The sequence below is a fragment of the Halyomorpha halys genome, unplaced genomic scaffold, assembly GCF_000696795.3.
Source record: "Halyomorpha halys isolate HHAL.00 unplaced genomic scaffold, Hhal_1.1 Scaffold1015.1, whole genome shotgun sequence".
Classification (NCBI taxonomy): domain Eukaryota; kingdom Metazoa; phylum Arthropoda; class Insecta; order Hemiptera; family Pentatomidae; genus Halyomorpha; species Halyomorpha halys.
In genome coordinates, this window is record NW_027114980.1 from 693,328 (window position 1) to 710,406 (window position 17,079).

Below are 17,079 nucleotides of genomic sequence, written 5' to 3' on the forward strand. Positions count from 1 at the left end.
TATATATATATATATAAAGTTACGGCCGGAGTGACATGTCAGCTGACAAAGGCCGTCACGTGATTGAATCGATCAGCTGATGAACTTGTATATTTAGAGGTGGTGAATACAATAAAAATCAGTCTTGCTTACATATTGAGAGAGTATTCTTCCGAAATCCTTTTTCTTTTTCATGACTTTTTCTACGCCAACGTGTAACTGGTGCCGAAACCCGGGAGAAGTGCATAGATTGAAATTATTATTTTAATTTAAAAAGAAAAAAAATTTGTTTTTCTCTCTCTATCATATTTGCTAAACATTGTAATTTCAAATAAGTATTGAAGTATGACATTGACTGCTGCGCAAATAAATGCTATCGAATGGATGAAAATTCGAACAGCAACCACACAGGGCCTGCGGAATGCCATTTTAGATTTAGAAAGGTTTACTGGGGAATTGGTGAGTTAAACCATTTTCTCAAAGGAGGCGATCGACTTATTTAAAGAATAGAAACTAGGGTAGCGGAAGAGCAACTAAATAAAGGAGATGCTGACTCACTGAAGGCAGCTTTGGTATGCAGAACAAAGAGGAGTAATTTAAACCCAATTCAGGCCGATGAAAAACAATATGGACCATAGTTAAGGATAGGCTGAAGAAGGTGTTCGAAGGAGGACGATGGGCCCCAGAAGTCCAGCGGACAATATGTCGTGGAACTTCAGGCACGCTTTAGTAGAATTCAAGATCAAATCAGCGAGATGATGGAAACAATCCAGGTACAGGGTCGGATGCAATTCCTATCCATGTTACTAAAGATTCAGTTGGGAAGAGAGCTGGGGAAGAAGAAAGGATCTCCAAAAGAGCGCTTGTTTGTAGAAATTGCTTAAGACCTCATAGAAACAACTCCAGCGTTCCTCTTCAAGAGGAATCAAGAATGGACATAGAAGAAACCGGCTGGACAAAAGTTAGTTACAATCGCCCGAAGACTAATTCAGTTCCTTCGAGAAGAAGAGATAATCGGGAAATTATGAAAGAGAGGATAAGAAACCAGGAGAGACAAATGGGTCAAATAAAACCAAGAAGCAGCGGGCGACGTGAGGACCGAAAATGCCATGGATGCGGAAAGATATGGAACTTAATGGCACAGTGTTTCCGTACCCGATGTTTCGAATGTAGAATAGATGGACATATAGACAATGTCCTTTTATGTTTCAACGACAAAAATCGAATCATGTAGAACCAATGGAAGTGAATGCCCAACAAGTATGGGGGAAAAGTCTTTGGATGAGACTGAACGGATCATCAAGTCAGCCAATGGAAGTGAATGCCCAACGTGTGAGGAGGAGAAGGATTTTTCCAAGGTCAGATGGTTCAGAGAATGATATTGGGACTCATAACAGACAGCAGAACAGGAGGAACGTGCGATGACGGTCTGAGGGGACTGGCAGGACGAAGGAGATCTGAAGTGCGTGTCCGAGGAGGGGCGGCCGCACGTTGGTGAGCCACAGCGTAAAAGGAGGGCACGGCGGCCTGCCTATCTTCCTGGCTAGAGGAGTGAGATGCTTGGTGGACACAGGGAGTTCCAATACCATTGCGTGCAGGGAGCCTCTAGATAGGATAAGAGTTGGAAAGAGGGCGCTCCAGGTCAGGAAGTGTCAGAGTCACCTAATCATTCTGGGGGACGTACTGGGAGCAACAGGAAAAACAATATACGAGATTCAACTAAAAGAAGATAGAGTAACCTATGTGAAGGAGAGGCGGTACCCCTGAGCACTTCGGCAACATATTAGGGTGAAGATAAATAATTTACGTGACCAAGGAATCATAGTGGAGAGCACATCTCCCTTTAATAGTTCGTTATGGGCAGTCAGGAAGAAAAGCGCGCCTGGTGAAAATAGAGAAAAATACAGAGTAGTAGTCGACTATCACAAGTGAATGAAAAAACGGTAGACGAAAAGTACCCCATACCTTGGTTCGAGGATATTTTGGATAGATTGAGCGTGGCTAAAATTTTCAGCACACTGGACCTGAAGGCGGGGTACCATAAGATTAAGATGCACCCAAAAGATCAGCACAAGACGGCGTTTACTTTCGAAAGGGGCCATTACGAATTTACGAGGATGCCTTTCGGCTTAAAAAATGCTCCGGTAACATTCCAAAGGCTCATGGACGAGTTTCTGAGAGGATTGGATAAATCCGTCTGCCAGGTGTACATGGATGACATGCTGTTATTCAGTAAGTCTGAAGTGGAACACGTACAACATTTGAGGAGCGTATTCCAGCGTATAAAGGAGTTCGCTTAAAGCACGAGAGAAGTCAGTAATGGGTAAAAGCCAAATAACTTTCCTTGGACACACTCTCTCACAGGAGGGAGTAAGACCCCCAGAAAGTGGAAGCCCTGGAGAGGATGGCAACGCCGAAGGATGTAAAAGAGATCCGGAGGTTGTTGGGTGTATTGAATTATTACCGATGGTTTGTGCCCGAAATGGCTGAATACCTCATGCTATTGAACAACTTACTTAAAATGGGATCCAAGCTGGTTGTTACGGCAGACATGTCGCATAAGGTTAAGAAATGTATAGAGCAGCTGCAGAGAGAGACGATCCTTGTGTTCCCTGATCCAAAAACCATTTGCAATCACGACAGATGCCAGTGAGTATGCGCTGGGGCGGTGCTATTCCAGGAACACGAGAAAGGGGAACGTCCTAAAGCCTACGCTAGTAGACGACATACGGAGACGGAGTTATAGTGCTTTGGAACGAGAGCTGTTGGGGATTGTGTGGGCAGTGGATCACTTTCGACCCTACCTTTTGGAAGAAGATTTTGGGTCCACACTGACCACAGACCTCTTCAGTGCGTCGGGAAACTGAATGAATCATCGGCACGAATCAGTCGCTGGAAGGAGCTTTCAGGTCAGTGTAATATGGGTATTGCATATAAGCCAGGAAAAGAAATGGTCCATGAGTCACCTTCGTCCCTGAGTATTCATGATTTGATTACATAACTGATAGTTGGTGCAGTTTTTTCAAGGTGATCAAGGTACTTGAATGAATGTGGCTGGTGTAAAATCGCCCTTTAGCCAAAATCGGACCTTCAATAAATTACCAAAGATCTAAGAGAAGTGGAACATACTCAGCTGTTCTATTGGCTGTCACTGAGCTCTACGAATTAGTCAGAACTAGTAAAAATCCAAACCAATTCGGAAGGTATCAAATGATTTAAATAGATCAATAGATTCGATGGCTGATGCACCACCTCGTGGAGTGCTGAAGAAAAGCAGACCGAGAAAAATGTGACAAAAAAATCTCTGCAAAGGGAGCTAGCCTCTACTATTGGCTTTAATTAATAATCATCAATAGCTATTAACGGCTTTGTTAATAGTACAAGTCTAAGGCCAAGAAGTGTCGAAACAAGATGTGCTCACAGAAACGTAGGTCCTCGGATGAGTTTAATTGTAAAAGAATCTAAGCCTATCGCCTACTTGCCTACTTGATGGTTGTTTTCAGGTAGGCTGGCCTTAAGAATCAAGATGCTTTGGCTACCACTTTTGTTGAAGGGGACATTATTTTTTCTTTTGAATAAACTACCTACGTGTGGGATGCTCCATCTAAGAATGAAGTATTAGATGATTCTCGGAGACTCGCGATGAAGTAAACGGACTTGTCCAACCACGGGACTAAAACGATCTTTGTATTGCCATTGATAGGCAGAGAATAGGTCTCGCTCCAGGTCTTGATGCTAAAGATGTGATAATCTTGAGAATAGTATCTGCACATCGAAGAACACTTCTTTTATAATTGTTTGGATAGGGAATAAGTTTCGAATTGTTGAAGAGTGTCAACCTGAGACTGATCTATGAGGAGAGAGGAGGGACAAGATGCTCCCTAACTAATACACACAGACCATGCCTCCTTCCTGGAATGAGCAGTCCTGGTAAACATCCGCAAGCTTGCCTACGCCCAGTCCTAATGAGTGCGAGCTAGGCAATACAATTCCACGCAGGACATGAGCTTATGCTTCATTGGGAGCATGCGTGGATGTTAATCAGAAAGCAAAACATTATATGATTTTGCTGCTCTTTGACGGTTCTTCCCGCATTCGATAGCGTTGCGTTGAGTGCGTCCAGCAATCTTGTAAGGATCTACCTAACTTGGAATAACAGTGGGAAGGAAACACAACGGAATGCGTCACTTGAGGCAAAATGGGAACTCCAGGCCTACGAGGTTTCGGAAATACTTACGAGACATGGCGGCTTTCGGTCTGAGCTACATAGCATCATCGACCCTCAAAATGCTTTTGTTAATGAATAAAACATTCAGAATATATGCGTAGAAATGAAAACAGATTATCTTAAAATCAAAGCTAGAGCTGATAACACACTTACCTAATTTTTAATTCCCTATACTAGATTTTAATATATAATAATATGTTTCTTTAAATAGTTTTGTTTCGATTTAACTTACTAACTGTTGCCCTGGATGAATCTAAGGATGATATTGCTTCGGCCGTGCCAGTTCTTTCTTTCCCTGCACTCTCTTTGAATGCTATATACTGAGTTTGAGTTTGGCCTCTGTATCTTTTTCTCCCACCAACTTCTCGTTTACTGAGTTTATTCCATTTTTTCCATTCATAAGTTGATGATTCCTGTAAGAATAAAATTTATAATCTGAAGTAACTTTTACATATATAAAATATGGTATTTATTGTTGTCTGTTTAAATTATTCTAATTTAATTTCATTAAAAGAAATTAAGTTAGTAACCTCAATTTTTTTCCGGAGCTATAAAAAAACAAACATAATAAATAATTCTTGTTTTCTTTTAACTTGAACAAAAATATATATTATACATTTATACAATATCATATACAATATTATAGGATGTATATATATTTTCTATCATTTAATTTATGCTATATGTTTTCAATACTAGATAATTTTTATAGTTATTAATATTATCATACATTTTTCTGTTATTTCGCGAAAAAAAAAACCGCTGTTAACAGTCGTCTCCTTTTCTCACTGTATATTTCCGCTTTTTCGTCACTCTTCCGATATCTTTCAGCTTCAACAGGTGGGTGATTCTAATTTGTTCTTTACTTATTTATTATTATTTTTATATATTCTTTCTCGACTATTATTTATTCTCAACTTACTTCCTCAACCCGTCTTTTAGTGTGTTTTCTACTCTCATATCTACTTTTCTATTTTTACATGTTATTACGTCTCCTATTCATTTTATCCTAATAGTTTACTGTTATTATTTTATTTTTTTATTATTGTCTATTTTATGCTATAAGTATATTGATTTATTCTTTTTGTTCATATGTACATAATTTTCTTTTCACTTATATTTACATAATTTTAACCCTATCTTAATTTACTTCTTTGTATCTTATTATTCTATAATGTCAAAATATTTTTAGTTGTTTTATGTATCTTTTTATTCCTGGTGAAGCTCTACAAAGTAAGGCGAAACGTCAGCAAATAAATAGTTTTAAACTATTTTTTATCGCGTTAAGACTGATTGGATGGATTTGGGTTTCACCCAATCAATGAGCGTCCCTGGAAAGATATATGTAGAGAACGATTCATGAAACGAACTTTCAGGTTCGCTAAGCCTTTATTCTTATTAATAATTACCTGGAATAGCATTTAATACTAAATTATAGATGAGAATATTATCAAAAATTATAGAAGAGAATATTATCTACAATTATAGAGGAGAATATAATCTACAATTATAGAAGAGATTATTGCCTACAATTATAGATGAAAATATTATCTACAATTATAAAAAAGAATATTATCTACAATTATAGAAGACAACATTATCTAAAATTTTAATTCTACATGATTATTTGGTTAGTCACCATTGTTCTGAAACGAGTGCTCATCGAAATTATGACAGAGGATCTCTTTACTAAGTTTCTGGAGGTGTAGAAATTGAAAATTCTTTCAGTTGTAAGATCACGCGTTCGAATTATCAATTCATTTTATCTTTTCTTACGTAATTCTTTAAAACTATTTAACTCTTGTGACAAACCTTACGCATCTTTGGTGCATCAAAAATAATCTAGCAAGGAGTCGATTTTTCATCGTCTCCACCATTTTCTTTTTCTAGTTGCAACTGAGAGCTGTCACTTTTCATATGTTGTTTAGGTACACAATATTCACTAAAATAATATATTTCTTAACTAAATACATCGTTTAATAACATTTATAAACAAGCAAAAATAAAACGTTAAAAAGTATGTGTGTTTGTGCATGAACATGTATATATCAGATATTTAATGTTATAATAATAACTAATTATTAATGTTTTTTTAGTGCATTCATTCATATATACTTATGTATTTTTATTATTTAATTGTTTTTAGGTTCTAAAGGGTCATTCAATATTGATTTGTCTTTAGTTCGTGCACAAACCTATAGTTTGTGTTATCACAGCAATGTAGAACATACTGTAATTGACAATTGGCATGACTTTGCAAACAAACAATAATGTTGTGAACCGTTGCCTCAATATAGTTGTCTTATTGACGGATCCTCAAGAACCTCAAAGATACATACAATTAACAGTCAAGAAAAAAAATAATCGTATAATGAATGTTAAATGGTAAGTTAATAAAAATTTAATAATACCTGATCTTTTCTTTGCTCTCCAATTCTTTCTGAATAGTGATCTAGTAATTCATAACCTTTTCCATTTTCAGATTTTATATTTTGAGCCTCTATAGTCAAAGAAGTCCTTAAATTCTGGAGTAACTAAAAAATATTTAAATTTAAAATTATTTAATGTGTTAATAGAATTATTGATAATAAATAGAAGATTCGGTCCTATTTATTATTTTTTGAACTGTAATTATCTTATTTGAAAAAATAAGAATAATAGGTTGTGAAGAGTTGAGAGTATAACTAGTTTACTTTATTGTTTAATACAATTCAAATTATCATTTAATAAACCAGTGACCAGTTTTATATTGTACAGTACCACAATGCATTATGTGCGTGCATGTTCCACGGATTTGGAAGGGAGAAGGGATGTGTCCGTCTGTTTTAGCTGATGTTTGCTTGTAGTTTAAAGATTATGAGATTTGGTGAAAAAGAGTTCTGTGTAAAATCAATCTACTTCAAATTACAATAGTGATCATATAATTTTTTTTCTACACTATCTAGTTTCTGAAAAATGGAGGGAATAGATCTTAGTCCACCCAAATTGACACTTAACCCTAATATTAAAAAAATAAGACAGTGAAAACTATCAGATGAGTCACACATCGGCAGCACATTCAACATCTTACCGCTCCAAAAGTATTGAATCTTACTATACTAATACAAATATCTTTGTTATTCAAAAACATGAAATAATAAATTGATAATACATGTAAAGTAATTTTTCTTTATTTTAACTATTAAGGACTGAAAATCACACTTACATCTTTTACCCAGACTAAACCATACGCAAATGTAATTTTCATGTTCATACCTAAACCGGAAGTCGGCTACGAAGAAAAGGCATTTGAGTGAATGAATCGGTTGTGTAGTATATAGATTCGAAATATAGTAAAGTAGTTGTAGCAGAAACAACCATACTTCTCCACAACGTCAAATAAAGGTATCAGAACTATCTTATGCTTTCTAACGTTCATTTCCATCAATGGACCCAGCAGGGTCTAATTTTAATATTTTAGTATGGTAAATATGATATTTACAACTGTATAAAAAATACAACAAGTAAATTTGATCATAATGACATAATGATATGATACAGGATGTAGAGAAACTACCCAGTAGTAGAACTCTAACAAATAAAATGAAATTTATTTATTTCCATTGTCTTCTTAATGATGATTGATGAATTGTCTGATTCATAAATATTGTTTACCTCTTACTTACGTTATATGTATACAATTAAATAATTTCAATATTTGTATACAAATATATTATTATTATTTTTATGGCACTACGGCCTACTCCACAACAGCCAACCAATCTACACGGTCTCTTGCTTTCTCCTTCCATCTGCTAACCTTCAAGAGCTTCAAATCCTCTTCCACATCGTCCAGCCATCTGATCCGGTGACGTCCTCTTTTCCGTTTTCCATCTGGTTTGCCATAAACCATCTTTTTGGCTATCCTTTCATCGGGCATCCTCTCAACGTGTCCTAACCATCTTATTCTTGCCCTTTTAATTAACGCCGCGATGATAGGTTCCCCGTACCGATTTATCAGTTCCTCATTCCTTCTTCTTCTCCAAATTCCATTCTCTGAGATTATTCCCCATATCCTTCTCAATACCTTTCTTTCCCAGGATTTGAGCATCTGTTCTGCTTTTATTAACAAGGGTCATGTTTCTCCCCCGTATATCACATACGATGGTTTTGTAAATGACCACTCTCACCCTTTTAGAGAGAGCTCTAAAATTCATTATTTTCTGCAGTGAGAAATAAGATTTACTTCCTGCTGCTATCCTGGCCTCTATTTCGCTCTCTACTTTGTTTTCATCTGTAACCAGGCTTCCCAGGTACTTAAACTGGTTTACAGAACTGAAACTGTGGTCTCTGAACGTCACTTTACTATTTTCTTCCTTATCTCCTTGAGCTTTTCATGTACACCGTCTTGTCTTCATTCACCTTAAGGCCCAATTCATATGCTCCTTCTTCGAATTCCTGAAATGTTCCTTTATTGCTGCTCGGGTTCTTGCGGCAATGACTACATCATCTGCATATGCTAAATGTTGAGACAGTCTATTGTAAATGATCCCTCCTGGATTAGTTCTGATTGAACGAATAGCTATTTCTAATGCTATATTAAATAGAAGAGGAGCCAGAGCCCCTGTCTCAAGCCATTCTCTCCAGAAAATTCCTGGGACAGCGAATTTCTAAGCTTAACTCGGCAGGTTCATTAGTGTCATTTTTACCAGCCTGACTAGTTTTTTCGGTATTCCTACCTTTACCATGGCTTTTAAAAGTTCCTTTCTGTCCACACTGTCATAAGCTTGTTTAAAGTCCACGAATAGTAAATGTAGGTCTATGTTATACTCATAGCACTTTTCCATTGCCTGCCTCAGGGTGAATATCTGGTCAAGTGTCGATCTACACGGCCAGAACCCTGCCTGATATACTCCTATAATATTTTCGTGAAATCGGACACTCTTTTATGTTGAAGCACTGCTAGTATTTTATAGGTTGTGCTTAGTAGAACAATGCTTCTATAATTATGGCAAATACAAATATATACATATACAAAATATGTACAAATACACTCATTTTCACCCAACAAACTATCTTTGATGATACCTATGTCTTATTGCAGATTGGTAACTATTTCTTATTAATTTTTAAAATTTTCATAGGGAAAGAAGAATGACCTTGCTTCCCTGCTAATATAAAAATAAAACTAGATTATTATTAATACCACCTATACAAGCCTGTCAAGATGGCATGAAATTATTATAATTATTTGTATTTTTCTTGTTTGTCTGAACATAAAAGAAATGTCGGATGGTAAGGCTCCATCCTATCAGATTAATAGTTTAAAACATATCATTTGACTTCTTGAACCGATTGGAAACGTCGGCAATCAAAGCGACAATGACCCAGATATTTTTTTTATTCCATATCAATCAATGTGGGAACCTGCGTCTTCCGCAATTTTCACAGTTCCAATCTAAATTATATTAAGGCAAAGTACTGAAGGAAACCAACAAAATACATTTAAAAATTATTATAATAAGTGAATATTTTAAACTCAGTGTCAATGAAAAACTTTCTAATATAAATTATTTGTTTTCTTTTGAAGTATTTCAGCTTTAACCGTCAAGAACCAGTTTCTTTAACGATCATATTAAGACATTGAAAGGTGTAAATATCGATTTAGTTTTATCCATGTAATGTAATCAAATAATAAAAAGAACACCGCAATGACTAATCTAATGCAATGCCTTGATTTAAAAATATGTATATGTACGTCTGTTTATTTATAGATTCATTTTACATTCTGCCACAATTATAGCCAATAAGTAATAGTCATGTAAAGTTTCATACAATAATAATATGTATGTAAAAATAAAAATTAATAACAGAGGCAAAACATATACATAAAATAAATAAAATAATAGGTAAAAACTAAGTAAAGTAAAATGTTGAAATACGGTAAAATCATAAAACACTAATCTCTATAAATATGAGAAGATGGTCAGGGTTGCGGTTAAAAAAGAACAAATAGTTTATAACTATTTAATGTCGGAGGTTTCGCTCCACTTTGCAGGGCTTCATCAGGGCTGTTCAAAGCGATAGATTAAAACCTACCTTGGGGTGGGGCGAAACGTCAGACATTAAATAGTTATAAACTATTTGTTATTTTTTTACCACAACCCTGACCATCTTCTTATATTTAGGTTTTACGGTCAACTATATATATACACTAATGTCTATACTTCTAAAAAAAAATATTTACACACTTGGTCGTAGAATCCCTGAATATGTTCTATCCCCTACGGGTAAGAAGGCATCTAAGATCACAGCGCACCTCTCTCACCGCGTCACTTGTATTGAGCCTCTGTAGATCGAATAAGAGCGCCAAAGTCGACGTGTGCCATCGGCAGAGCTCCAATTAATCTCGTAGCTCACTGCCTTTTCAAGCTTCGAGATGGATTATAGGGATGAATAGAACTGGATAAGGATGAACCCAAATTATTTTTATAATTAAAAAGGTTTAGATGGCATTTTGAAAACTTGGTTGGTGTAGTGTCAAGGACGTATGAGATTAGATACTAAGGTCACGATCTAATGTTTTATTAGAAAGGTAATATGAAGCGTTGACTATAGTTCTTAGGATCTTTAATTAAAACGATTGGATTGAATTCTTTAGGTCTGAGGATTGCCTTATAGATTATAATGTGTAACGTATTCAGAAATGAAAGTTAAATATTCGGTTTAGTTGGGTGACGCTTATATTTAATTCTGGTCTTTTAAATCTAATATATGTGTTTCAGGTGAGTTCTTTGTCGAATATGAAGCCAAGATTCTACACTGTATCGATTCTAGTTGATGGCATGTTATTAAATAGTACTGTTGGACAGAAAATACGGTACAGAGTGAAAATCACATTACTGAGAGTTCTTTAAACCCCCAAGCCTCTTTACACCTGGCTGATTTTTTGTTATTTGATTTTTCTCAAAACATCCTTCCAGTAGGTTTCATTATCATCGGGGAAATCACTTTTCGATATGACTTTTTGGCCAAAGGTTTCAATAAAACTGGCGTTTGTTCTGTTTGAATAGCTGATTCTGTTGCCAGCATAAAGCTGCCTCAGTAAACCTAGATAATCGGTTTGCATAGCTTTTATTATCCAGATGTAGTGTCAGCCTATCAGTTAATTCTTATTCTTTTACTATACCCAAGTTTTGTGCAATAATTTCATTTATTTTCTTCTTTGTCTTGGGTATTGCATTTTGAGGATTTCGAACGCCAAATTTTTAACGTAATTGGAAATTTTTTTAGAAGCCTTTTTTCCACTTTGGTATTGCCATAAAACCTGTTGAAGTTTTATTTTTTCTTACGTCCTCTATTTTTATTCTAAGCTCTACTACAACTGATTTGGTATATTGCCATATATAGGTATATTGCCAATGTGGAATATCTTGAAACCTATTTATTTGATCTAAATCTTCCTGAATCATATTTGCATCATGTTGGTTAACTTCAGTGTGATCTTATTATATGGCATTTGAGGTAACAGTGGTCGTTCCCGAATCAGAATCCAATCAAGCAGAATATGCTCAAAAAACAGATTGATTTAATCTGTTTTTAGGTCCATGTCATCCTCCTTATGTTCATCCCTGACAGCTGTGCCTACTGACGAACTGATTCTAGCCGTGGGCTCTGGATCCATTTTTGTATCGAACCTTTTTATCAGAAAGCACGGTATCATTTTCAGTAACCATTAACCTGTGAGGTTCCTCTCTAAGTTGTTGGAGGTCAGTGGAAGTAAGAAACTTTCTTGATAGAATTATTCTAACCTGATCACTCAGTTTGTGCGTGCTTATATTTACATTTGGGAAGTATTCATTCCAGTATCTCTGTATACAGTTAAGATATCATGTTTTTTCTTTTTTCAAGAGTTGCTGCTAAGTAGTATGCTCGGATGACAGACTTAGGCATATCTGGCATTCATTTCATCCTTTTTGCACCCCTTGGTTCTGTTGCCGTCTTCGTGAGGGTGAAAAGTGTCTCTCCTCCAAGCTTAAACTGGAACTACATTAGGAAATACAATACTAGTGTAATTGCAGCGTTAAGTTTACTATTAATGAGCTCATGTACCCATTTTTTTTTTGTTTATTCGTTTCTATGTTATTATATAGATTTTCATATGCGTTTTAATAACAAATAAATATCCTTGTGATTCAATTTCTTGTAAATTACATTTAAGTGATCAGTAGTTGGCGTAACATTGAGAAGAATAAAATGTTTCATTAACTATAAATTGTAAGTTCACAATAAAATTGTTATTATTGTATGCGAAACATGAGCACAAAAGTAATAATTTCAAATTCATTGAGCTCTTTAAAAAGTTTGAGAAACATGTACCCGAAACGTTCACTCAAAATAAAATCTAAACTTTCCTCTTAAAATTATCACAGGTTTGTTCATAAATGTCATATGAATCCCAAGCCACATTAGCATTATTAGCAACGAGCTCGCGGACAAAACTGCCAGAGAGGCACTCATGCTCTCTGGCCGAGGCACCGGCGTTCTTACCCCATCAGAACTTAGCAGATCTCTGAAAATAAAAATATGGCAAGCCATGTGGTATGAAAGCTCTCCGATTAAATTTAAAAAAAATTAATAAAACCATGGTCGACATCCTGCCGCAGCGGCCGCAGGGGGGAAGTTGCTCTAACCCACTTGAGACTAGGCTATAGTGTCCTCACACATTCACATTATTTATTTGATTAGAAAACCACCACCTATAACATGCCAATATTGTCAATCCATTCTCACGATTAAGCATATTTTTAAAGAATGTCATGCCTACTTACCAACAAAAGACAGAATAAAACTAGCCCCAAATTAATCTGAAGCTCTCACAGATGAGAAAGCTAAAATCGCATTCGTGTTTAAATTTTTAAAAGCTTATCGCACATTTCTAAGTTATAGACCTCCTTCGAATTCGATTTTTTTTTCTCGTTGCAATCAGCTACTTGTGTGGGTGAGTGAATCGATTCATAGGTGTGTTAGGCTTTAAACAAGACAAAACAAACAAACGTGCACATTCTCATAATATTAAATCATAATGTATCTTGATTTATTTCAAACTACATAATACACGATATACTAGAACATATGTAGGCCAACAAACACACATTTCATAATCACGTTCAGAATCACTTTATCCTGTTTCATCAGTTTTGTCATCTGGTAATGTAGTCAAAAAGGTACTAGTAAAACAAGTGAAAAAGACATTGTTCCAAGTATAAAAAGGTAATCAAAGTTTTGTCTTCTTATAAATATCTATGACAATGAGGCGTTTGATGCACTTAATATAAAGTTATAAATATTACACAAATAAATAAAACATTTTAGTTATTAAAAAATAAAAATGGATATTTATGATTTATAACGATTTAAAATGTTCATCTCAATATCATAAAATCGAGAATTGTATCAGCCTTATCTGCATGCTCTATATTCCATATTTAATCACAATAACAAAATATAAAAATTGGTTTAAGAAAAAATCAGTTAATAATTACCATTTTATAAAATTTATTGTTATCACCACCAATCGAACAATAATTAGTTTAATTTTCTTCACACAATAATCCTACTATCAAAGGTACCTGGATATCTTGAATTAATTTGTTTTCTATAAATGTGGTAAATAAAAAGCAGATTTTCCAAGGGATTATTGATAAATTTTAATTTCTTGGATGCCATTAAAAAATTGAAACAGTTTTATGTTAGCGCAGATATATTTATTCACGAACAAATTACAACAAAACATGACATATTCGTTTTTAATTATTGATACAGTTAGTTGAATTGTTTTCGCATAATAGTCAAGAAGTCTTCAGGAATCCAAAATATAATTTTAAAACCATTATACGTTGTAATTGAGAGAACTAGAAGTCAGCACTTGGTTGGTTTTGCTCAAATTCATTTTTATTTATAATATTCATAGAGAAAATTCTAAAAAGCTAGAAAGAGAGAAAGAGAAATTTTGAAGAAGTTTTTATTTAATTTTTTTTATTTTGAGGTTAATGCCCTCCAATGCAGTATAAGCGGTCTTTCCATATCACTGTAGAAAAAAATGTGATCGCTATCGGGTATAAATATAATTAAACTCTCTAATGAAAGAAACATCCTGAAATCCACTGATTTAGTTCTAATGTACTAAGGGTTCAAACTACTCCCAAAAGTTAATTATGTTACAAGATAAAATAGAATTGGCAGTATGAAATGAAAACAAATTAAGAAAATAATCATTGAGTAAAGGTCTCTACAAATGATTTATTGCATAATTTTTTTTTTAATTTGACCTCAAACGGCTTTTCGCTTGTAAACAAAATCGAATTTGCTGTGGTTTTCGAAAATATAAAACTAAATTTGATTTTCGTGTTACATATGCATACTCCCATTAGTGAAAACTCGCTTTAATGTAGCATTATGTTTGAAATTTGAAACTAAGTTTTGATTTATATTCTTATTAAGTAGTCGGAATTGCTTCGGAATCTGACTTAGAGCTCCCGGTTGATCCAAAATCACTTATCATAGTTTCGGCTATTGAAATAAAAAATTTATTTAATAGGTGATACATACGGCGATGTAGAGGATGACATATGAAGGGTGAAGAGTTACCAGCAACATCCTTCCCCACCGGCAAGATGAGGAATGGCTGAATTGGCTAGAGGCTGGTGGGGGGTGCTCTTCTCTTATAAGGCCTGTCGATTTTAGAACTGAGGAACTATTTTTTATTTCTAATGCCTCAAACTTAGATATTATCATTTTTTCTGTGAGGTACAGACTTATATATGTACATTTAACTTAATTAATCATTCTTTTTGCACCCTAAACATCCAAAACATGTAATTTTGTTAAATTCGTAATAGTCATCTTAGTATATAAAAACTTACAACAAAACATAAAATAATATTATCAAAACATTGAACAAATAATATTTTTCACTCAAGCGTACTTAATAATCTTTTAATTTTTTTATATAATAGGGTACATATTAAAAATAAATTTAGGAACATATTGTACGTACTTATATTTTTTTACTAGCTGCATTCTATTGACTGATTTTCAAATTGATGTCACATTCTTTTCCAGTGGATTATAAATAATGCAGAATTTCGCTTGGAAATAAAATAAATATTGAATATCAGATAATGATGAAAAAGTGATAATAAAAAAAAATTGCACTAAAAGTTAAAAATATATATCAGATTATAGGAACTTTAAAGAAGAAAAGCATGAGAGAGAAACATTTATTGAAAAAGTGCAGCCATATTGAATAGCATATATACATAGGTGTAATAAAAAAAATTAATATTCACCTGAAATATATAGAAAAAATTAAGTTAAAGAAAAAATACGAATAAACAGTGGATTGTAAACTTAGGTGTAAATAACGTCATACTATATCAATACTAGGGAGTAATGGTTGCTGCCAAAATGAATTTATTTTGTTTATCTATGTTTTTAATATATAATTTTAAGGGAGTTAAAAACTCCCTTTTTCTGAGCGCCATTTAAAAAAAAAAACGTTAAAGAACTTAATCTTTTTTCTGGATATTATATTTAAAGTACACTACTTCCCTGAAACGCTTCAGGCCTAAGAGTTGCATCCTTTTTTTTCTGAAATTAAAATAGTGTCCTTTTTTTTTTAAATAGAGTAAAGTCCTTTTTTTCAGAATACTATGAGGTACTATTAGAAACAGATGCGAAAACTATTAAACTAAATACAATAATGTAGAGGAAAGTCCATAAAGAATGAAGGCTAGAAAGAAATGCGGATAATGCTAAACATAACATTATTAATAGTGGTTCCTTAGTAATGCAGATATAATATGCAATAAGTGCGCCTTAAGCTAGTATTGAACGTGAAAGTAAATTTAACCACGGTAGAACACAAAGTTTCCTTTGTATTTGATAAATGAATGATAAAAATATATAGTGAAATACAACAAACTCCAACTGTCCAAATCATACAATAAATCGGAAACACGAGTTATAATATTAAAATAATATTATATTAATATTAATATAATATTAAAATTTGTCCTTTGAATAGATGTTTTATTAAGATTAAAAACCGGCGATAAAAAAGATACAACTAAGAAAATAGTTAGACTATCTGATTTTATAAGGAGAATATGATTGGGAACCGTACTTGAATAGATGTTTTATTAAGATTAAAAACCGGCGATAAAAAAGATACAACTAAGAAAATAGTTAGACTATCTGATTTTATAAGGAGAATATGATTGGGAACCGTACTATCGACTCCCCCGAAGTTGCTGAAGCTGGACGACACTATCATCTCCTCTTCAAACTTCATAATATATCTGGGTGTGAAGATGGACCGCCTCAAGTTTTCTACCCACATTCACCAGAAAACGATAACTGTAAGAAGGTGGTCTTACAGATGGAACCACCTCCTCACATCACCAGCGCTCTCTTTGCGGCGTAAACTGCAGATCTACAAGAACAATTTTTTTTTTTTTTTTTTTTTCCTAGCCTCTATAGAAAATTGTATTATTGAAATTTTATATATATACATATAAATTGATTGTTCGTATACTGGAGCATTGCTCCATTCTAAGGATAGGTTGAAATTTATATTTTTAGGAGTTTATACAAGGTTAAATAGACGAGGTGCTGGGGCACACATAGTTTTCTGAGTTTTTCCCTACATACTAAAAACTAAAAACTAAAGAGTGTCTTTTCACTTCATTTCAATGGGCGGTACATCATTGGCTACGAGGGTGGAGGTCCTGCCAACGTACTGGAGGGGGCGCTGGTGTCGGTGATTGGAAGAGTGGATTGGTCAGATGTTTGAGGGAGTCAAAGAACTTTACATGCCTCCGACCAATGAA

The 17,079-nt window shown here is 34.2% G+C and overlaps 1 protein-coding gene across 1 annotated transcript in view; it reads right to left on the reverse strand.

Annotated features, from left to right (window-relative positions):
* Positions 1 to 14,877, reverse strand: part of LOC106687819 (collagen alpha-1(I) chain) — a 24,770-nt gene extending 9,893 nt beyond the window's left edge. The window contains exons 1-3 of the mRNA XM_067052077.1: positions 14,798 to 14,877; positions 6,619 to 6,741; positions 4,440 to 4,620 (exon numbers count right to left, since the gene is read on the reverse strand). Of these exons, the coding sequence (XP_066908178.1) occupies positions 4,440 to 4,620; positions 6,619 to 6,741; positions 14,798 to 14,845 (352 nt within the window). The 5' untranslated portion in view covers positions 14,846 to 14,877. The remainder of the gene's footprint in view (positions 1 to 4,439; positions 4,621 to 6,618; positions 6,742 to 14,797) is intronic.
* Positions 14,878 to 17,079: the final 2,202 nt, after the last annotated feature.